General features: G+C 43.2%; 1 protein-coding gene across 3 annotated transcripts; it reads left to right on the forward strand.

Moving 5' to 3' along the window:
- Positions 1-5,316: 5,316 nt before the first annotated feature.
- LOC100136000 (VHSV-induced protein) lies at positions 5,317-14,789 on the forward strand. Of its 3 annotated transcripts, XM_090230762.1 has the most exons (6): positions 5,317-6,024; positions 6,448-6,543; positions 11,781-12,014; positions 12,359-12,518; positions 12,644-12,703; positions 12,935-14,789. In XM_090230762.1, the coding sequence occupies exons 1-6, from the start codon at positions 5,428-5,430 to the stop codon at positions 13,447-13,449; spliced, it is 1,662 nt and encodes a 553-aa protein (XP_090086888.1). In that variant the 5' UTR covers positions 5,317-5,427; the 3' UTR covers positions 13,450-14,789.
- Positions 14,790-15,273: the final 484 nt, after the last annotated feature.

Below are 15,273 nucleotides of genomic sequence, written 5' to 3' on the forward strand. Positions count from 1 at the left end.
GCAAGTTCCCAGACATTTCCGAGGGGAATGGTTCTAGCCCTCACCCTCCGATCCAACAGGTCCCAGACGTGCTCAATGTTAGTGTCTTAACGACCGTTCCACAGGTGCATGTTCATTAATTGTTTATGGTTCATTGAACGAACATGGGAAACAGTGTTTAAACCCTTTACAATGAAGATCTGTGAAGTTATTTGGATTTTTACAAATTATCTTTGAAAGACGGGGTCCTGATAAAGGGATGTTTCTTTTTTTGCTGAGTTTACTTTGAATCGCGTGTTTATTTTATTTAGTCAGGTTCTTGTCTGCATTTGTAATCTGTTACCTTTGTCTTGTTCAAATCATGTGTTTTATTGAAAATGTTCAATTTGTTATAAACAGGAACAATCGTGGCTTTGACTCCAAACAACACAACATCCACAGATGTTTCAATCGTGGCTTTGACTCCACACAACACAACATCCACAGATGTTTCAATCGTGGCTTTGACTCCACACAACACAACATCCACAGATGTTTCAAATATGTCTTACAACACATATCTTGTGTTTCAGATGTTTTATAAACCTCTGTTTCTGGTGATAAATTGTTACGTTTTATAAACTTTTTATACTTTATTAAAAAATAGATTTTTGATCTTGAACTTGATTTGTGTATTGATTCTTCAACTTAAACTGATGAATAGTTAGCCTGGTACCTTAAACTGATGAATAGTTAGCCTGGTACCTTAAACTGATGAATAGTTAGCCTGGTACCTTAAACTGATGAATAGTTAGCCTGGTACATTAAACTGATGAATAGTTAGCCTGGTCCCTTAAACTGATGAATAGGTAGCCTGGTACCTTAAACTGATGAATAGTTAGCCTGGTCCCTTAAACTGTTGAATAGTTAGCCTGGTACCTTAAACTGATGAAACGTTAGCCTGGTCCCTTAAAATGATGAATAGTTAGCCTGGTCCCTTAAACTGATGAATAGGTAGCCTGGTCCCTTAAACTGATGAATAGTTAGCCTGGTCCCTTAAACTGATGAATAGTTAGCCTGGTCCCTTAAACTGATGAATAGTTAGCCTGGTCCCTTAAACTGATGAATAGTTAGCCTGGTCCCTTAAACTGATGAATAGTTAGCCTGGTCCCTTAAACTGATGAATAGTTAGCCTGGTCCCTTAAACTGACGAATAGTTAGCCTGGTCCCTTAAACTGATGAATAGTTAGCCTGGTCCCTTAAACTGATGAATAGTTAGCCTGGTCCCTTAAACTGATGAATAGTTAGCCTGGTCCCTTAAACTGATGAATAGTTAGCCTGGTCCCTTAAACTGATGAATAGTTAGCCTGGTCCCAGGTCAGTTTGTGCTGTCTTGCCAACTCCGATCTAACCAACTGGTATTTTGCAATACAGCACAAACAGATCTGGGACCAGGCTAATGAACAGTCTGTATTCAAATCTAAGTAAATGTTGTGATGTCTTCCGGTCTACGCAGCTCGTTGACTGTAACATTAAAGTTTCAGCACCTCTCCCCATTTCTCCTGGTCCTCCTCTCTCTCCTGGAGCTTGGCCTGGTGGGCAGAGTAGACTATGCCCAGAATGAGGCTCTCAAAGCGGGGTGCAGCCAGAGGGAGAGCCCCCTCTCTGGTCCTCCAGGTCCTTCACCATCTGCTCCATGGAAGAGAGGGTCTTGGGAATGTTGTCGTTGATGCGAGCCAGGAAGGCCCGTCCCTGCCTTATAGATGCCATCTCCAGGTCCAGCAAGATGATGTTGTTGTCTTTGTTGATCTCTACTCCACCCAACAAGAACTGTACGGAGAGGAAAGAAACTAACGATCAGTGAAATATGGGTAGATAATATAATATGTATAAGAAAGAAGATTAGGAGTGATCTGATGTGGGTTAGAAGGGAAAAACAAAGAGTTTGACAACATGCCCATTTAAGTGTAGCCTGGTCCCAGACCTGTTTGTGTTTTCTTGCTGACCTTGATGGTCGTTGTCAGTAGGACATCCCAAACTGATCTGGGACCAGGCTAATAGATGTGTAACTCCAACCTCAAACATCAGGTTGGCATCACTGAGGGATTGGCCCTGGGTAGGAAGACCTCCATGTTCTGCACCAGACACGTCTGAGAGAGAAAACTGTTGTAACACTCAGGACCATTGCATGTGAACATTTGTATATCGATAAAGATTTTCAAACTGAACTTCCACTCAGAACCTGTTGTGGTTTTCTATCACATTATTTAAGATACTAATTATGTAACTGTGGATATCTACTCAAGACGTGGCATTCAAGACACAGATTATTTAAAATATCTAAAGACAATAACACTAACTATAAATGAGTCTTATAACTCACCATCTAGTAGATTCTGAAGCCATAGAGTCCCCAGAGGGACCCAGACGAGGATTCCAGGTTGAGTTGTTCTCACCTTTTCTCTTTTGTGAACGTATGGTTTCTTTGCCTCCTGTCTCTCTGATTGGACGATGGTTTCTTTGCCTCCTGTCTCTCTGATTGGACGATGGTTTCTTTGCCTCCAGTCTCTCTGATTGGACGATGGTTTCTTTGCCTCCTGTCTCTCTGATTGGACAATGGTTTCTTTGCCTCCTGTCTCTCTGATTGGACGATGGTTTCTTTGCCTCCTGTCTCTCTGATTGGACAATGGTTTCTTTGCCTCCTGTCTCTCTGATTGGACGATGGTTTCTTTGCCTCCTGTGTCTCTGATTGGACGATGGTTTCTTTGCCTCCTGTCTCTCTGATTGGACGATGGTTTCTTTGCCTCCTGTCTCTCTGATTGGACGATGGTTTCTTTGCCTCCTGTCTCTCTGATTGGACGATGGTTTCTTTGCCTCCTGTCTCTCTGATTGGACGATGGTTTCTTTGCCTCCTGTCTCTCTGATTGGACAATGGTTTCTTTGCCTCCTGTCTCTCTGAATGGACGATGGTTTCTTTGCCTCCTGTCTCTCTGATTGGACAATCTTTTCTTTGCCTCCTGTCTCTCTGATTGGACGATGGTTTCTTTGCCTCCTGTCTCTCTGATTGGACGATGGTTTCTTTGCCTCCGGTCTCTCTGATTGGACGATGGTTTCTTTGCCTCCTGTTTCTCTGATTGGACGATGGTTTCTTTGCCTCCTGTCTCTCTGATTGGACGATGGTTTCTTTGCCTCCTGTCTCTCTGATTGGACGATGGTTTATTTGCCTCCTGTCTCTCTGATTGGACGATGGTTTCTTTGCCTCCTGTCTCTCTGATTGGACAATGGTTTCTTTGCTTCCTGTCTTGTCTTAGCTTCTACTTCAAGTTCTTTATTTACACACTAAAACCCCCAGTCTGATAGCCAGTGAGTTAAAGGCTAGAAAACCATACATTCTTCAACCTAGGAAACAGAGCATCAGAGCCAGTTGGCTCATAGGTTTACAGCACAGTTACAGTTTACACTACCATTCTTCATTCCTGGTTCTACTGGGTGTACAGAGCATCAGAGCCAGTTGGCTCATAGCTTTACAGCACAGTTACAGTTTACACTACCATTCTTCATTCCTGGTTCTACTGGGTGTACAGAGCATCAGAGCCAGTTGGCTCATAGCTTTACAGCACAGTTACAGTTTACACTACCATTCTTCATTCCTGGTTCTACTGGGTGTACAGAGCATCAGAGCCAGTTGGCTCATAGGTTTACAGCACAGTTACAGTTTACACTACCATTCTTCATTCCTGGTTCTACTGGGTGTACAGAGCATCAGAGCCAGTTGGCTCATAGCTTTACAGCACAGTTACAGTTTACACTACCATTCTTCATTCCTGGTTCTACTGGGTGTACAGGCTCATTATTCCAGGCAGTACACACACAACTGTTCAACTACCATTATCACTAAGCCATTAACTGAATGTGTGTTAGTATTTGAACCAAGTCAATAACACAATAGAGAGAGAGAGAGAGAGAGAATACTTGAATTCACACAGGACACCGGATAAGACAAGGTAAATACTACAGATATATCAGACTGACCCTAGCCCCCCGACACATAAACTACTGCAGCATAAATACTGGAGGCTGAGACAGGAGGGGTCAGGAGACACTGTGGCCCCATCCGACGACACCCCCGGACAGGGCCAAACAGGTAGGATATAACCCCACCCACTTTGCCAAAGCACAGCCCCCACACTACTAGAAGACATCATTACATACAGTATAGAACACCATCTAGAAGACAGAGACATATCATTACATACAGTATAGAACACCATCTAGAAGACAGAGACATATCATTACATACAGTATAGAACACCATCTAGAAGACAGAGACATATCATTACATACAGTATAGAATACCATCTAGAAGACAGAGACATATCATTACATACAGTATAGAACACCATCTAGAAGACATATCATTACATACAGTATAGAACACCATCTAGAAGACATCATTACATACAGTATAGAACACCATCTAGAAGAAAGAGACATATCATTACATACAGTATAGAACACCATCTAGAAGACAGAGACATATCATTACATACAGTATAGAACACCATCTAGAAGACATATCATTACACACAGTATAGAACACCATCTAGAAGACATATCATTACATACAGTATAGAACACCATCTAGAAGACATATCATTACATACAGTATAGAACACCATCTAGAAGACAGAGACATATCATTACATACAGTATAGAACACCATCTAGGAGACAGAGACATATCATTACATACAGTATAGAACACCATCTAGAAGACATATCATTACATACAGTATAGAACACCACCTAGAAGACATATCATTACATACAGTATAGAACACCATCTAGAAGACAGAGACATATCATTACATACAGTATAGAACACCATCTAGAAGACAGAGACATATCATTACATACAGTATAGAATACCATCTAGAAGACATATCATTACATACAGTATAGAACACCATCTAGAAGACATATCATTACATACAGTATAGAACACCATCTAGAAGACATATCATTACATACAGTATAGAACACCATCTAGAAGACATATCATTACATACAGTATATCATAGATGTATAAATCCTTCCTTTATATTTCCTGTACCACTTTCCATGACAGTAGCCTTGTTACTGGTTCGTAGAATCTTCATAGAAACTGTTACCCTTTATATATTCTAACCACTCTATTTAATTTATTCTATATTAAGGGTCCTAACCTAGAAACTAAGGCCTTCTCAACTTTGCCTGCAGTTTTCTCTCTCTCCCTCCCTCCCTCTAACCCCTCCCTCTCTCCCTCCCTCCCTCTAACCCCTCCCTCTCTCGCTCCCTCCTTCCCTCCCTCCAACCCCAGCCCTCTGGCAGAACCTGGAAGTCCCTCCCCTTCACAAACTATTTTCTGTGGGAACGAAACTGATCTGAGTCTCTCTTTCGTCTGTCTGTGTGAGAGTGAACAACCGTCCAAATGGCTCAACAGGGAGTTCTGCTGGACCAGGACCAGTTCTGTTGTTCTGTCTGTCTGGATCTACTGAAGGAGCCAGTCACTACTATCTGTGGACACAGTTACTGTAGGAGCTGTATTGAGGGCTGCTGGGATCAGGATGATCTGAAAGGGGTCTATAGCTGTCCTCAGTGCAGAGAGACCTTCATTCCAAGGCCTAATCTGAGGAAAAATAACATGTTGGCTGAGCTGGTGGAGAAACTAAAGAAGACAGGACTCCAGGCTGCTCCCCCTCCTGCTCTGTGCTATGCTGGACCTGGAGATGTGGCGTGTGATTTCTGCACTGGTACCAGAAAGCAGAAAGCCCTCATGTCATGTCTGGTGTGTCTGGCCTCTTACTGTGAGACTCACCTCCAACCTCACTATGAATTTCCTGCTTTCAAGAAGCACAAGCTGGTCAAAGCCACGGCACAACTACAGGAGAAGATCTGCTCTCATCATGACAAACTGCTGGAGGTTTACTGTCGTACCGATCAGCAGTGTATCTGTTATCTGTGTACAATGGATGAACATAAAGGCCATGATACAGTGTCAGCTGCAGCAGAGAGGACTGAGAAACAGGTAAGACCAGAACAACTTGTTGGTGACTGTCTGATAAACAAAGAATTAAAGATACAGTAGGAACTCAATCTGTTTGAATATGAGATCATTCAAATGAAATGGATCCACAAATATGAACACAAACCTTGAGTATATAGATATGTTAACCCATATTCTCCAAATGTATCACCATTTTCTAAAGTCAAACACTATTATCATTCTGAATGGCCTTTTATGAGTCCAAAGTTCAGTCTCAACCCCTTGATACATGTAGGCCTACCATAAAAACTATAATCATTCACATAGCAACATAATATAATATTGTAAAGGGACTTCCTCAGGATTGTAGACCTTCCTCTCTGTGGGTCCTATGTCACATTACTATACTATTGATCTACTGGACTAATAAAGCTTGATAGCTCATTGAAGAGTGATTCTCCACAGAGGCAGCTGGGGATGAGTCAGAAGAAGGTCCAGCAGAGATTCCAGGAGAGAGAGAAGGAGCTGAAGGAGCTCCAACAGGCTGTGGAGTCTTTCAAGGTGAGTATTGTTGACCAGAGGAGACACACCATTTCACTTCTCTCCTCCAGTCAGAGAGAGAGAGGGGCCCCTATTCAATCCCACTGACCCCACTGTCGGGATCAGGCTGTCTGGACCCCTTTCAGAGAATAGACTGGTTCATGTAACCAGCTGGGCTGCCTCATCACATAAACATGAGTAACCATGACGACTCATGTCCCCTATACATTAAAGTCTCACTTGAATTAAATTCATTCTACATTCTTTATTTATACATAACACACAGCTGTCTGTGCGGGTCGCTACAGTAGTTGTACTATCTGTACCAGGCTATAAATGACACAGATAATATCTAGTTAACGTTGTATTTAATGTAGTTTTACTATCTGTGCCAGGCTATATATGACAGATAATATCTAGTTAACGTTGTATTTAATGTAGTTTTACTATCTGTGCCAGGCTATAAATGACACAGATAATATCTAGTTAACGTTGTCTTTAATGTAGTTTTACTATCTGTGCCAGGCTATAAATGACACAGATAATATCTAGTTAACGTTGTCTTTAATGTAGTTTTACTATCTGTGCCAGGCTATAAATGACACAGATAATATCTAGTTAACGTTGTATTTAATGTAGTTTTACTATTTGTGCCAGGCTATAAGTGATATTGCAAAAATTTGGAAAAAATCTTAGTTTATCTTTGTCAAACATTAGATGACACAAACACACAGAGACAGTGTTGTGGCAAAGCTACCAGGAAACTATCAATCATGGGAACATTGCTCAGATTTGAACATCTGACCATGCTGGTGATATTGCAGAGAGAAGGGAGTATCTGAGGAGAATTGTTGTGGTCACATCAATGTTAGGAAGACAGGGACTCTCTTTCTGTGACAATGATGAATCTAGTGAAAGCACAAATAGAGGGAACTCTCAATAGTAAAACTAAAATAAAACTCAAACAACTTCCTAGATACATCATGCTGAACTGAGTTTACCAAGAACTACGGTATTGATGTCAAAACAGAAGAGATGTTGGTGGACAGAAACTTTCTTGCCCGGAAAAGAGAGGCTGGTGTTCTGTACCTGTCTGTCCAGGAGGGAGGAGAGTAGAGCAGGACCAAGAGGTGTTCTGTACCTGTCTGTCCAGGAGGGAGGAGAGTAGAGCAGGACCAAGAGGTGTTCTGTACCTGTCTGTCCAGGAGGGAGGAGAGTAGAGCAGGACCAAGAGGTGTTCTGTACCTGTCTGTCCAGGAGGGAGGAGAGTAGAGCAGGACCAAGAGGTGTTCTGTACCTGTCTGTCCAGGAGGGAGGAGAGTAGAGCAGGACCAAGAGGTGTTCTGTACCTGTATGTCCAGGAGGGAGGAGAGTAGAGCAGGACCAAGAGGTGTTCTGTACCTGTCTGTCCAGGAGGGAGGAGAGTAGAGCAGGACCAAGAGGTGTTCTGTACCTGTATATGTCCAGGAGGTAGGACAAGGCCTGGTGGACCTGGAGAGCAGGGTGGCAGAGTTCTGACTCAATGAGGTGCAGAGAGGCTACTGAACCTACTGTCTCTCTCAATTCAATTCAATTCAAGGGCTTTATTGGCATGGGAAACATGTGTTAACATTGCCAAAGCAAGTGAGGTAGATAATGTATAAAGTGAATATATAAAGTGAAATAAACAATAAAAATGAACAGTAAACATTACACATACAGAAGTTTCAAAACAATAAAGACATAAAGACATTACAAATGTCATATTATATCAAATGTATATACAGTGTTTTAACAATGTACAAATGGTAAAGGACACAAGATAAAATTAATAAGCATAAATATGGGTTGTATTTACAATGGTGTTTGTTCTTCACTGGTTGCCCTTTTCTCGTGGCAACAGGTCACAAATCTTGCTGCTGTGATGGCACACTGTGGAATTTCACCCAGTAGATATGGGAGTTTTTCAAATTTGGATTTCTTTTCGAATTCTTTGTGGATCTGTGTAATCTGAGGGAAATATGTCTCTCTAATATGGTCATACATTGGGCAGGAGGTTAGGAAGTGCAGCTCAGTTTCCACCTATTTTTTTGGGTAGTGAGCACATAGCCTGTCTTCTCTTGAGAGCCATGTCTGCCTACGGCGGCCTTTCTCAATAGCAAGGCTATTCTCACTGAGTCTGTACATAGTCAAAGCTTTCCTTAATTTTGGGTCAGTCACAGTGGTCAGGTATTCTGCCGCTGTGTACTCTCTTTGTAGGGCCAAATAGCATTCTAGTTTGCTCTGTTTTTTTGTTAATTCTTTCCAACCTGTCAAGTAATTATCTTTTTGTTTTATCATGATTTGGTTGGGTCTAATTGTGCTGCTGTCCTGGGACTCTGTAGGGTGTGTTTGTGAACAGAGCCCCAGGACCAGAATGCTTAGGGGACTCTTCTCCAGGTTCATCTCTCTGTAGGTGATGGCTTTGTTGTGGAAGGTTTGGGAATCGCTTCCTTTTAGGTGGTTGTAGAATTTAACAGCTCTTTTCTGGATTTTGATAATTAGTGGGTATCGGCCTAATTCTGTTTTGGTTTGTTTGGTTGTCAATTAGGGTGTGCAGGGTGAATACATGGTCTGTTGTACGGTAATTTGGTAAAAAGCCAATTTGACATTTGCTCAGTACATTGTTTTCATTGAGGAAGTGTACGAGTCTGCTGTTAATGATAATGCAGAGGATTTTCCCAAGGTTACTGTTGACACATATTCCACGGTAGTTTTTGGGGTCAAATTTGTCTCCACTTTTGTGGATTGGGGTGATCAGTCCTTGGTTCACAATATTGGGGAAGATGCCAGAGCTAAGTATGATGTTAAAGAGTTTTAGGATAGCCAATTGGAATTTGTTGTCTGTATATTTGATCATTTCATTGAGGATACCATCAACACCACAAGCCTTTTTGGGTTGGAGGGTTTTTATTTTGTCCTGTAACTCATTCAATGTAATTGGAGAATCCAGTGGGTTCTGGTCGTCTTTAATAGTTGATTCTAAGATCTGTATTTGATCATGTATATGTTTTTGCTCTTTATTCTTTGATGACCTCAGGCCTTAGATATTCCAGGATGATATAGTGAAGGCTTTTTGTTCCATAGAGTGTCCAATGTTGTTGGTTGTGGTTTGGCCTCAGGCCAGTAAGTGTGAGCAGAGCCTGCTGAGCATCTGGTACATGCCATTGGCTTGGGCGAGTGTGAGAGTGGGGGTTGGGACTGTTTGCCCACTCACTACCTGGGCGTATGTGTGGCTTCCATGTTGAGGCCCTCTTTGCGGGGGTGGGGTGCATGGGGTGGGCAGGAGTGGCATAGGTCTGATCTGAGGGGGCCTAAATGGGGTGTGGGCATGGTTGACGTGGGGGGGTGTTGATTGGTTGGGGTGGGGGTGTGGATGTGTCTGGGTGTACTGTGGTCTGGATGTAATTCCTCTTGGCGTGGGTCCTCTATGTGTAGGTCCAGGGGGGGTCCTGCAGGTCTGGGAGGGTGTCTATTGATCTGTTGCTCCTGTGTGAAGTGTTGGGGATACGTTTGAGGGCGATGTCCTTTAGAGTCCGGGCAAAGGTGGGCACTGCTGCCTTGTAGAGGTGGACCTGGTCATAGAGGCTGTTCAAGTCCAGGGTGGAGTGGTGGGCCAGGAAAACGTTTGGTTTTGAGGCACAGTCACGGGAAATACTTGCGTTTACCCGAGGTATTGTGGCAGGGTGGAAGTATTTTTGTGGTAGCAGGGTGGAGATAACCACTTGTGCGTTGGGGAAAGTAGAAGAAGCCTTTTCAATCACTCCCTTCAGTGCTGTGGCCACCCTTTCCTGCTGTGCTCTCAGGTCGTTTGTGCCTGTGTGTATTATTATGTGGCTGGGTGAACCTAGTTGGTCCTCAGACAGAAGGTCGAGGGCGCGCTGGGTGTTTGGACACCAGAGTTTAGACAGAAAGTTTTTTATCTTCTATATATTTCCCATTTGAGTCCATAAGTTGTACAATCTGTGTCTTGTGTTTGTCCTCAGTGGGTGTGGAGGGGTTGTCAGAAGGGCCATCAGGGTGGCTGACAGGGGGGGTGCTCAGAGGGGGTGAGAGCCGCTGGGCTTGGGGTTCCTCATTTATCTGTTCTGCTGTGATGTCGACTCTATGGTCAGGGTCTGGTGTGGACTGTTCTGCTGTGGTGTTGAGACTTTTGTCAGGTGCTGAGGTGGGCTGTTCTGCTGGCTTCTCTGTGGTGGTGGCCACCTCTCTAGTGGGTTGTTCTCTGTCACACTCCGTCCCCCTCACCCTCTCCTCCATCCCCCTCAACCTCTCCTCCACCAGCAGTCTGATCCTCTCCTCTAATGCTCTGTTCTGCTCCTCTTTCTCCTGTTGAAGTTGTCTCACCACTGTCCAGAGTGCAGATATGTCTCTGTCCACCTCCAGCTCTCCGGGTCTGGTTAAGGGGATGTTGTTGTGCTGGACTGTTGTCTGGGTCTGTGCTGACTGAAGTGTAATCACCTGCTGTTCCAGCTCCACCTGCCTTACCTCCAGCTGGGTGAATTTGTCCTTCATTTCAATGATTTTCGATAAGGAGCTTCATTTTGTAATCTTTTCTTGCTTTATCATTCTTTACATGCACAGGGTACTGTAATTACCTCTGAACAGCGGGAGGGAGCTTCTAAGGCCTCTCCATTTGGTTGGGGTAGACTGTGTGACTCTCCTGCCATTGTTGGGCTAATGGGCTTTGACACCTCTCACTTGACACGTCAGTGCTAGTTGAAGCTGTATCAAGCTTGGCAGAATTATGTTAGAATTCAGTCCTTATAAAGTAATGTTGTGTATTTTTCTTCTTGGCTTTTGGAGATAAAATATAGTTTCAGACTAAACATTACTCACTCAGTTCCAGGTTGGATGGTGTTTTCAGGTTTCTGTTGTTTTCCAGAGAATTTGCTGTATAGATTAATAATCCTTGGTAGTTGTGAACCTTCCAGGTGATTCCGTAATTCCGTCCAAAATCAGGTTGTAGGTTTTAAGTTTTGATTTGAAGTGGGGGTTATGTTGTAGAGGGTAGAATCCAGTATGTGTTCCTGACAAAAAATCCAAGTTTATCTAACTCCTAATCTATCTTTTTTTAAGAAAATGCTGAAAAATGCAGGAGCTCATCTGATCCTGACCTGTTCTCTCTCTCTCTCTCTCTCTCTCTCTCTCTCTCTCTCTCTCTCTCTCTCTCTCTCTCTCTCTCTCTCTCTGTCTCTGTCTCTGTCTCTGTCCCTGTCTCTCTCTCTCCCTCTCTCCAGCGCTCTGCACAGTCAGCAGTGGAGGACAGTGATCAGATCTTTACTGAGCTGATCCGCTCCATTGAGAGAAGGAGCTCTGAGGTGAAGGAGCTGATCAGAGCCCAAGAGAAGGCTCAAGTGAGTCAAGCTGAAGGACTCCTGGAGCAACTGAAGCAGGAGATAGCTGAGCTGAGGAAGAGAAGCACTGAGCTGGAGCAGCTCTCACACACAGAGGATCACATCCATTTCCTCCAGGTAACTAAACTGTCTTGTTACATGTGATATGAAATTAACTTCATGTGAAACTATTCATCTCAATCATTATGTTGTCCTGTCTCTCTGTCCCTGTCTCTCTCTCTGTCCGTCCCTCTCTCTCTGTCCGTCTCTCTCTCTCTCTCTGTCCGTCCCTCTCTCTCTCTCTCTCTCTGTCCATCCCCCTCTCTCTCTCTCTCTGTCCGTCCCTCTCTCTCTCTCTCTCTCTGTCCGTCCCCCTCTCTCTCTCTGTCCGTCCCTCTCTCTCTCTCTCTCTCTCTCTCTCTCTCTCTCTCTCTCTCTCTCTCTCTCTCTCCAGAGTTATCAGTCTCTCTCTCTCTCTCCAGAGTTATCAGTCTCTCTCCAGTATCAGTGTATCTTCAGACTTACCCAGCATCGTTGTCCGTCCTCTTCAGTACTTTGGAGATGTGAGTAAGACTGTGTCTGAACTGAGAGAGAAACTAGAAGACTTCCTTAAAGGAGAATGGACCAAGATCTCCACTACAGGTGTGTTGAAAACAATAAGAACATCAACTTTAGACCATTGAAAGTTCCCTACTAGTCATATACATGTGGAATATGGTCTGATGATAACATTCCCTCTCTCTGTCAATGTGTTTGTGTGTCTGTAGTGAATATAGTGGATGTTGTACTGCCTCCAGAGCCCAAGACCAGAGAACAGTTGTTACAATGTGAGTCTCTTTATTGTGAAGTAACTAACAGTCTCTTTTTACTGACACTCCTAACAATCCCTCTAGAAATATATAGCAATAGTAGATCTAATCAAAGACTGGGTATCTATCTGACTCCTCATATTTCTCTGATTTGATCTCTGCTGTGCTCTAATCAAAGACAGGGTAGATACAGTATCTGACTTAACTTATTGTTCTGACTCCCCTCATTGGTCTCTGCTCTTCTCCCAGATTCCTGTCAGCTCACACTGGACCCAAACACAGCACACACACGCCTCTCTCTGTCTGAAGGGAACAGAAAGGTGACCTGTACAGACCAAGTCCAACCATATCCTGACCATTCAGACAGATTCACCAACTACAGGCAGGTTCTGTGTAGAGAGGGTCTGTCTGGACGCTGTTACTGGGAGGTGGAGTGGAGTGGTGGTGTTATTACAGCAGTCTCATATAAAGACATCAGCAGAACAGAGAGAGGTAATGATGGTGTATTTGGATTCAATAACAAGTCCTGGAGATTAGTGTGCTCTAGTGGTGATTATTGTTTCAGACACAATAATGTTGTGACTAAAGTATCAGGCCCTCAGTCCTCCAGAGTAGGAGTGTACCTGGATCACAAGGCAGGTACTCTGTCCTTCTACAGTGTCTCTGACACAATGACCCTCCTCCACAGAGTCCAGACCACATTCACTCAGCCCCTCTATCCTGGGTTTGGTCTCTCTGGTTCTGCTGAGCTGGTTAAACTGTAGTAGGGTCCACATAGATACTAGTCATGCTGGTGTAGTCTATAGCTGAGCTGGTTAAACTGTAGTAGGGTCCACATAGATACTAGTCATGCTGGTGTAGTCTATAGCTGAGCTGGTTAAACTGTAGTAGGGTCCACATAGATACTAGTCATGCTGGTGTAGTCTATAGCTGAGCTGGTTAAACTGTAGTAGGGTCCACATAGATACTAGTCATGCTGGTATGTCTATAGCTGAGCTGGTTAAACTGTAGTAGGGTCCACATAGATACTAGTCATGCTGGTGTAGTCTATAGCTGAGCTGGTTAAACTGTAGTAGGGTCCACATAGATACTAGTCATGCTGGTGTAGTCTATAGCTGAGCTGGTTAAACTGTAGTAGGGTCCACATAGATACTAGTCATGCTGGTGTAGTCTATAGCTGAGCTGGTTAAACTGTAGTAGGGTCCACATAGATACTAGTCATGCTGGTGTAGTCTATAGCTGAACTGGTTAAACTGTAGTAGGGTCCACATAGATACTAGTCATGCTGGTGTAGTCTATAGCTGAGCTGGTTAAACTGTAGTAGGGTCCACATAGATACTAGTCATGCTGGTGTAGTCTATAGCTGAGCTGGTTAAACTGTAGTAGGGTCCACATAGATACTAGTCATGCTGGTGTAGTCTATAGCTGAGCTGGTTAAACTGTAAACTGATTTGTTATTAATTAAAATTCAATACAATGTTTTAATCTTGTACATTTCCTTGAATCATGATGTCTGGTGTTGATGTATATTGGTTGTCATTCAGAACCATTGATATGTTTTCTCAGTTGGTTCTCTGTCTCTATGTAATTCTCCTCAGTATCATTGATCAGCTTGTTGGCTCGGTCCTAATTGATGTGTTCTCTGTCACCTGGAGCTGCATGGAAAATGGTCCAGGAACTAAAGGACAATTCAGGACTAGTCAGCCCACTACAAGCTGGTATCACTTACTTTCTACTAAACTATATGGTCTGGTTTCCCAGACACAGATGAATCCTAGTCCTGGACTAAACAGTATGTTCAATGTAGATGTCCAGGAAACCGGCCCTAAATGTGTCATCTTTCATCCTCCCATACTGCTCAGTCCAGCAACATTAAACCTGTCCAGCAGGTGGTGCTGTTGACCAAACAATAAAACCAGCAGATATCTTGACTTGCCACTCAGTATATCAGTAATGTTCAGAATAGTACTTTAATATCATTGGAGATTGATGGTCTTTTTAATCCACTATCCAGAGTCAGGAACAGATGAAGTTAGGTCTGCTACTGTTCAGTGATTAAATATGATTTATGGTGATGGGAAATAATAAAAAACACTCAACTTCATCTAGTAATAGTTTTCCTTTGTTATTTATTCCAAGGTGTGTCTTTAACTTGTAAATGTATTGTGTGGAGGTGAGCTAGTGGTGTGGCTGATAGAATAGAATGAAAAGGGAGGAGGGGAGGGGAAATGGGCAGATACATCAGACAGATGAGGGAGAGAGAGATTTTCATCCAGGAGTTAGTGTCTCTGTTCCAAATAGCTCCCTATTCCCTGCGTAGTGCACTAGGCTTCTTATAACCAGGTCTAAAGTAGTGTTCTAGATGTTAGATGGTTTCTCCCTGTCATTACAACATGACAATATGGTCATGACTTTAGTGGTTTCCTCCCCCTTTGTTTTTAGTGTTATTTTGTGATGTGTGTTGTCAGGGTTGTTCCTCTGTGTTCCTCATTGAAAATCCATTAACAATGAATCACAAACTAATTATATTCCAGTTGTGTTTAGACAACTTGATGTCTGACGTCCCCCAGTTCTGTTCAGACCCATTG

This window comes from Oncorhynchus mykiss, chromosome 4, assembly GCF_057628025.1.
Source record: "Oncorhynchus mykiss isolate SJ-2025 chromosome 4, ASM5762802v1, whole genome shotgun sequence".
In the NCBI taxonomy this organism is placed as follows: Eukaryota; Metazoa; Chordata; class Actinopteri; order Salmoniformes; family Salmonidae; genus Oncorhynchus; species Oncorhynchus mykiss.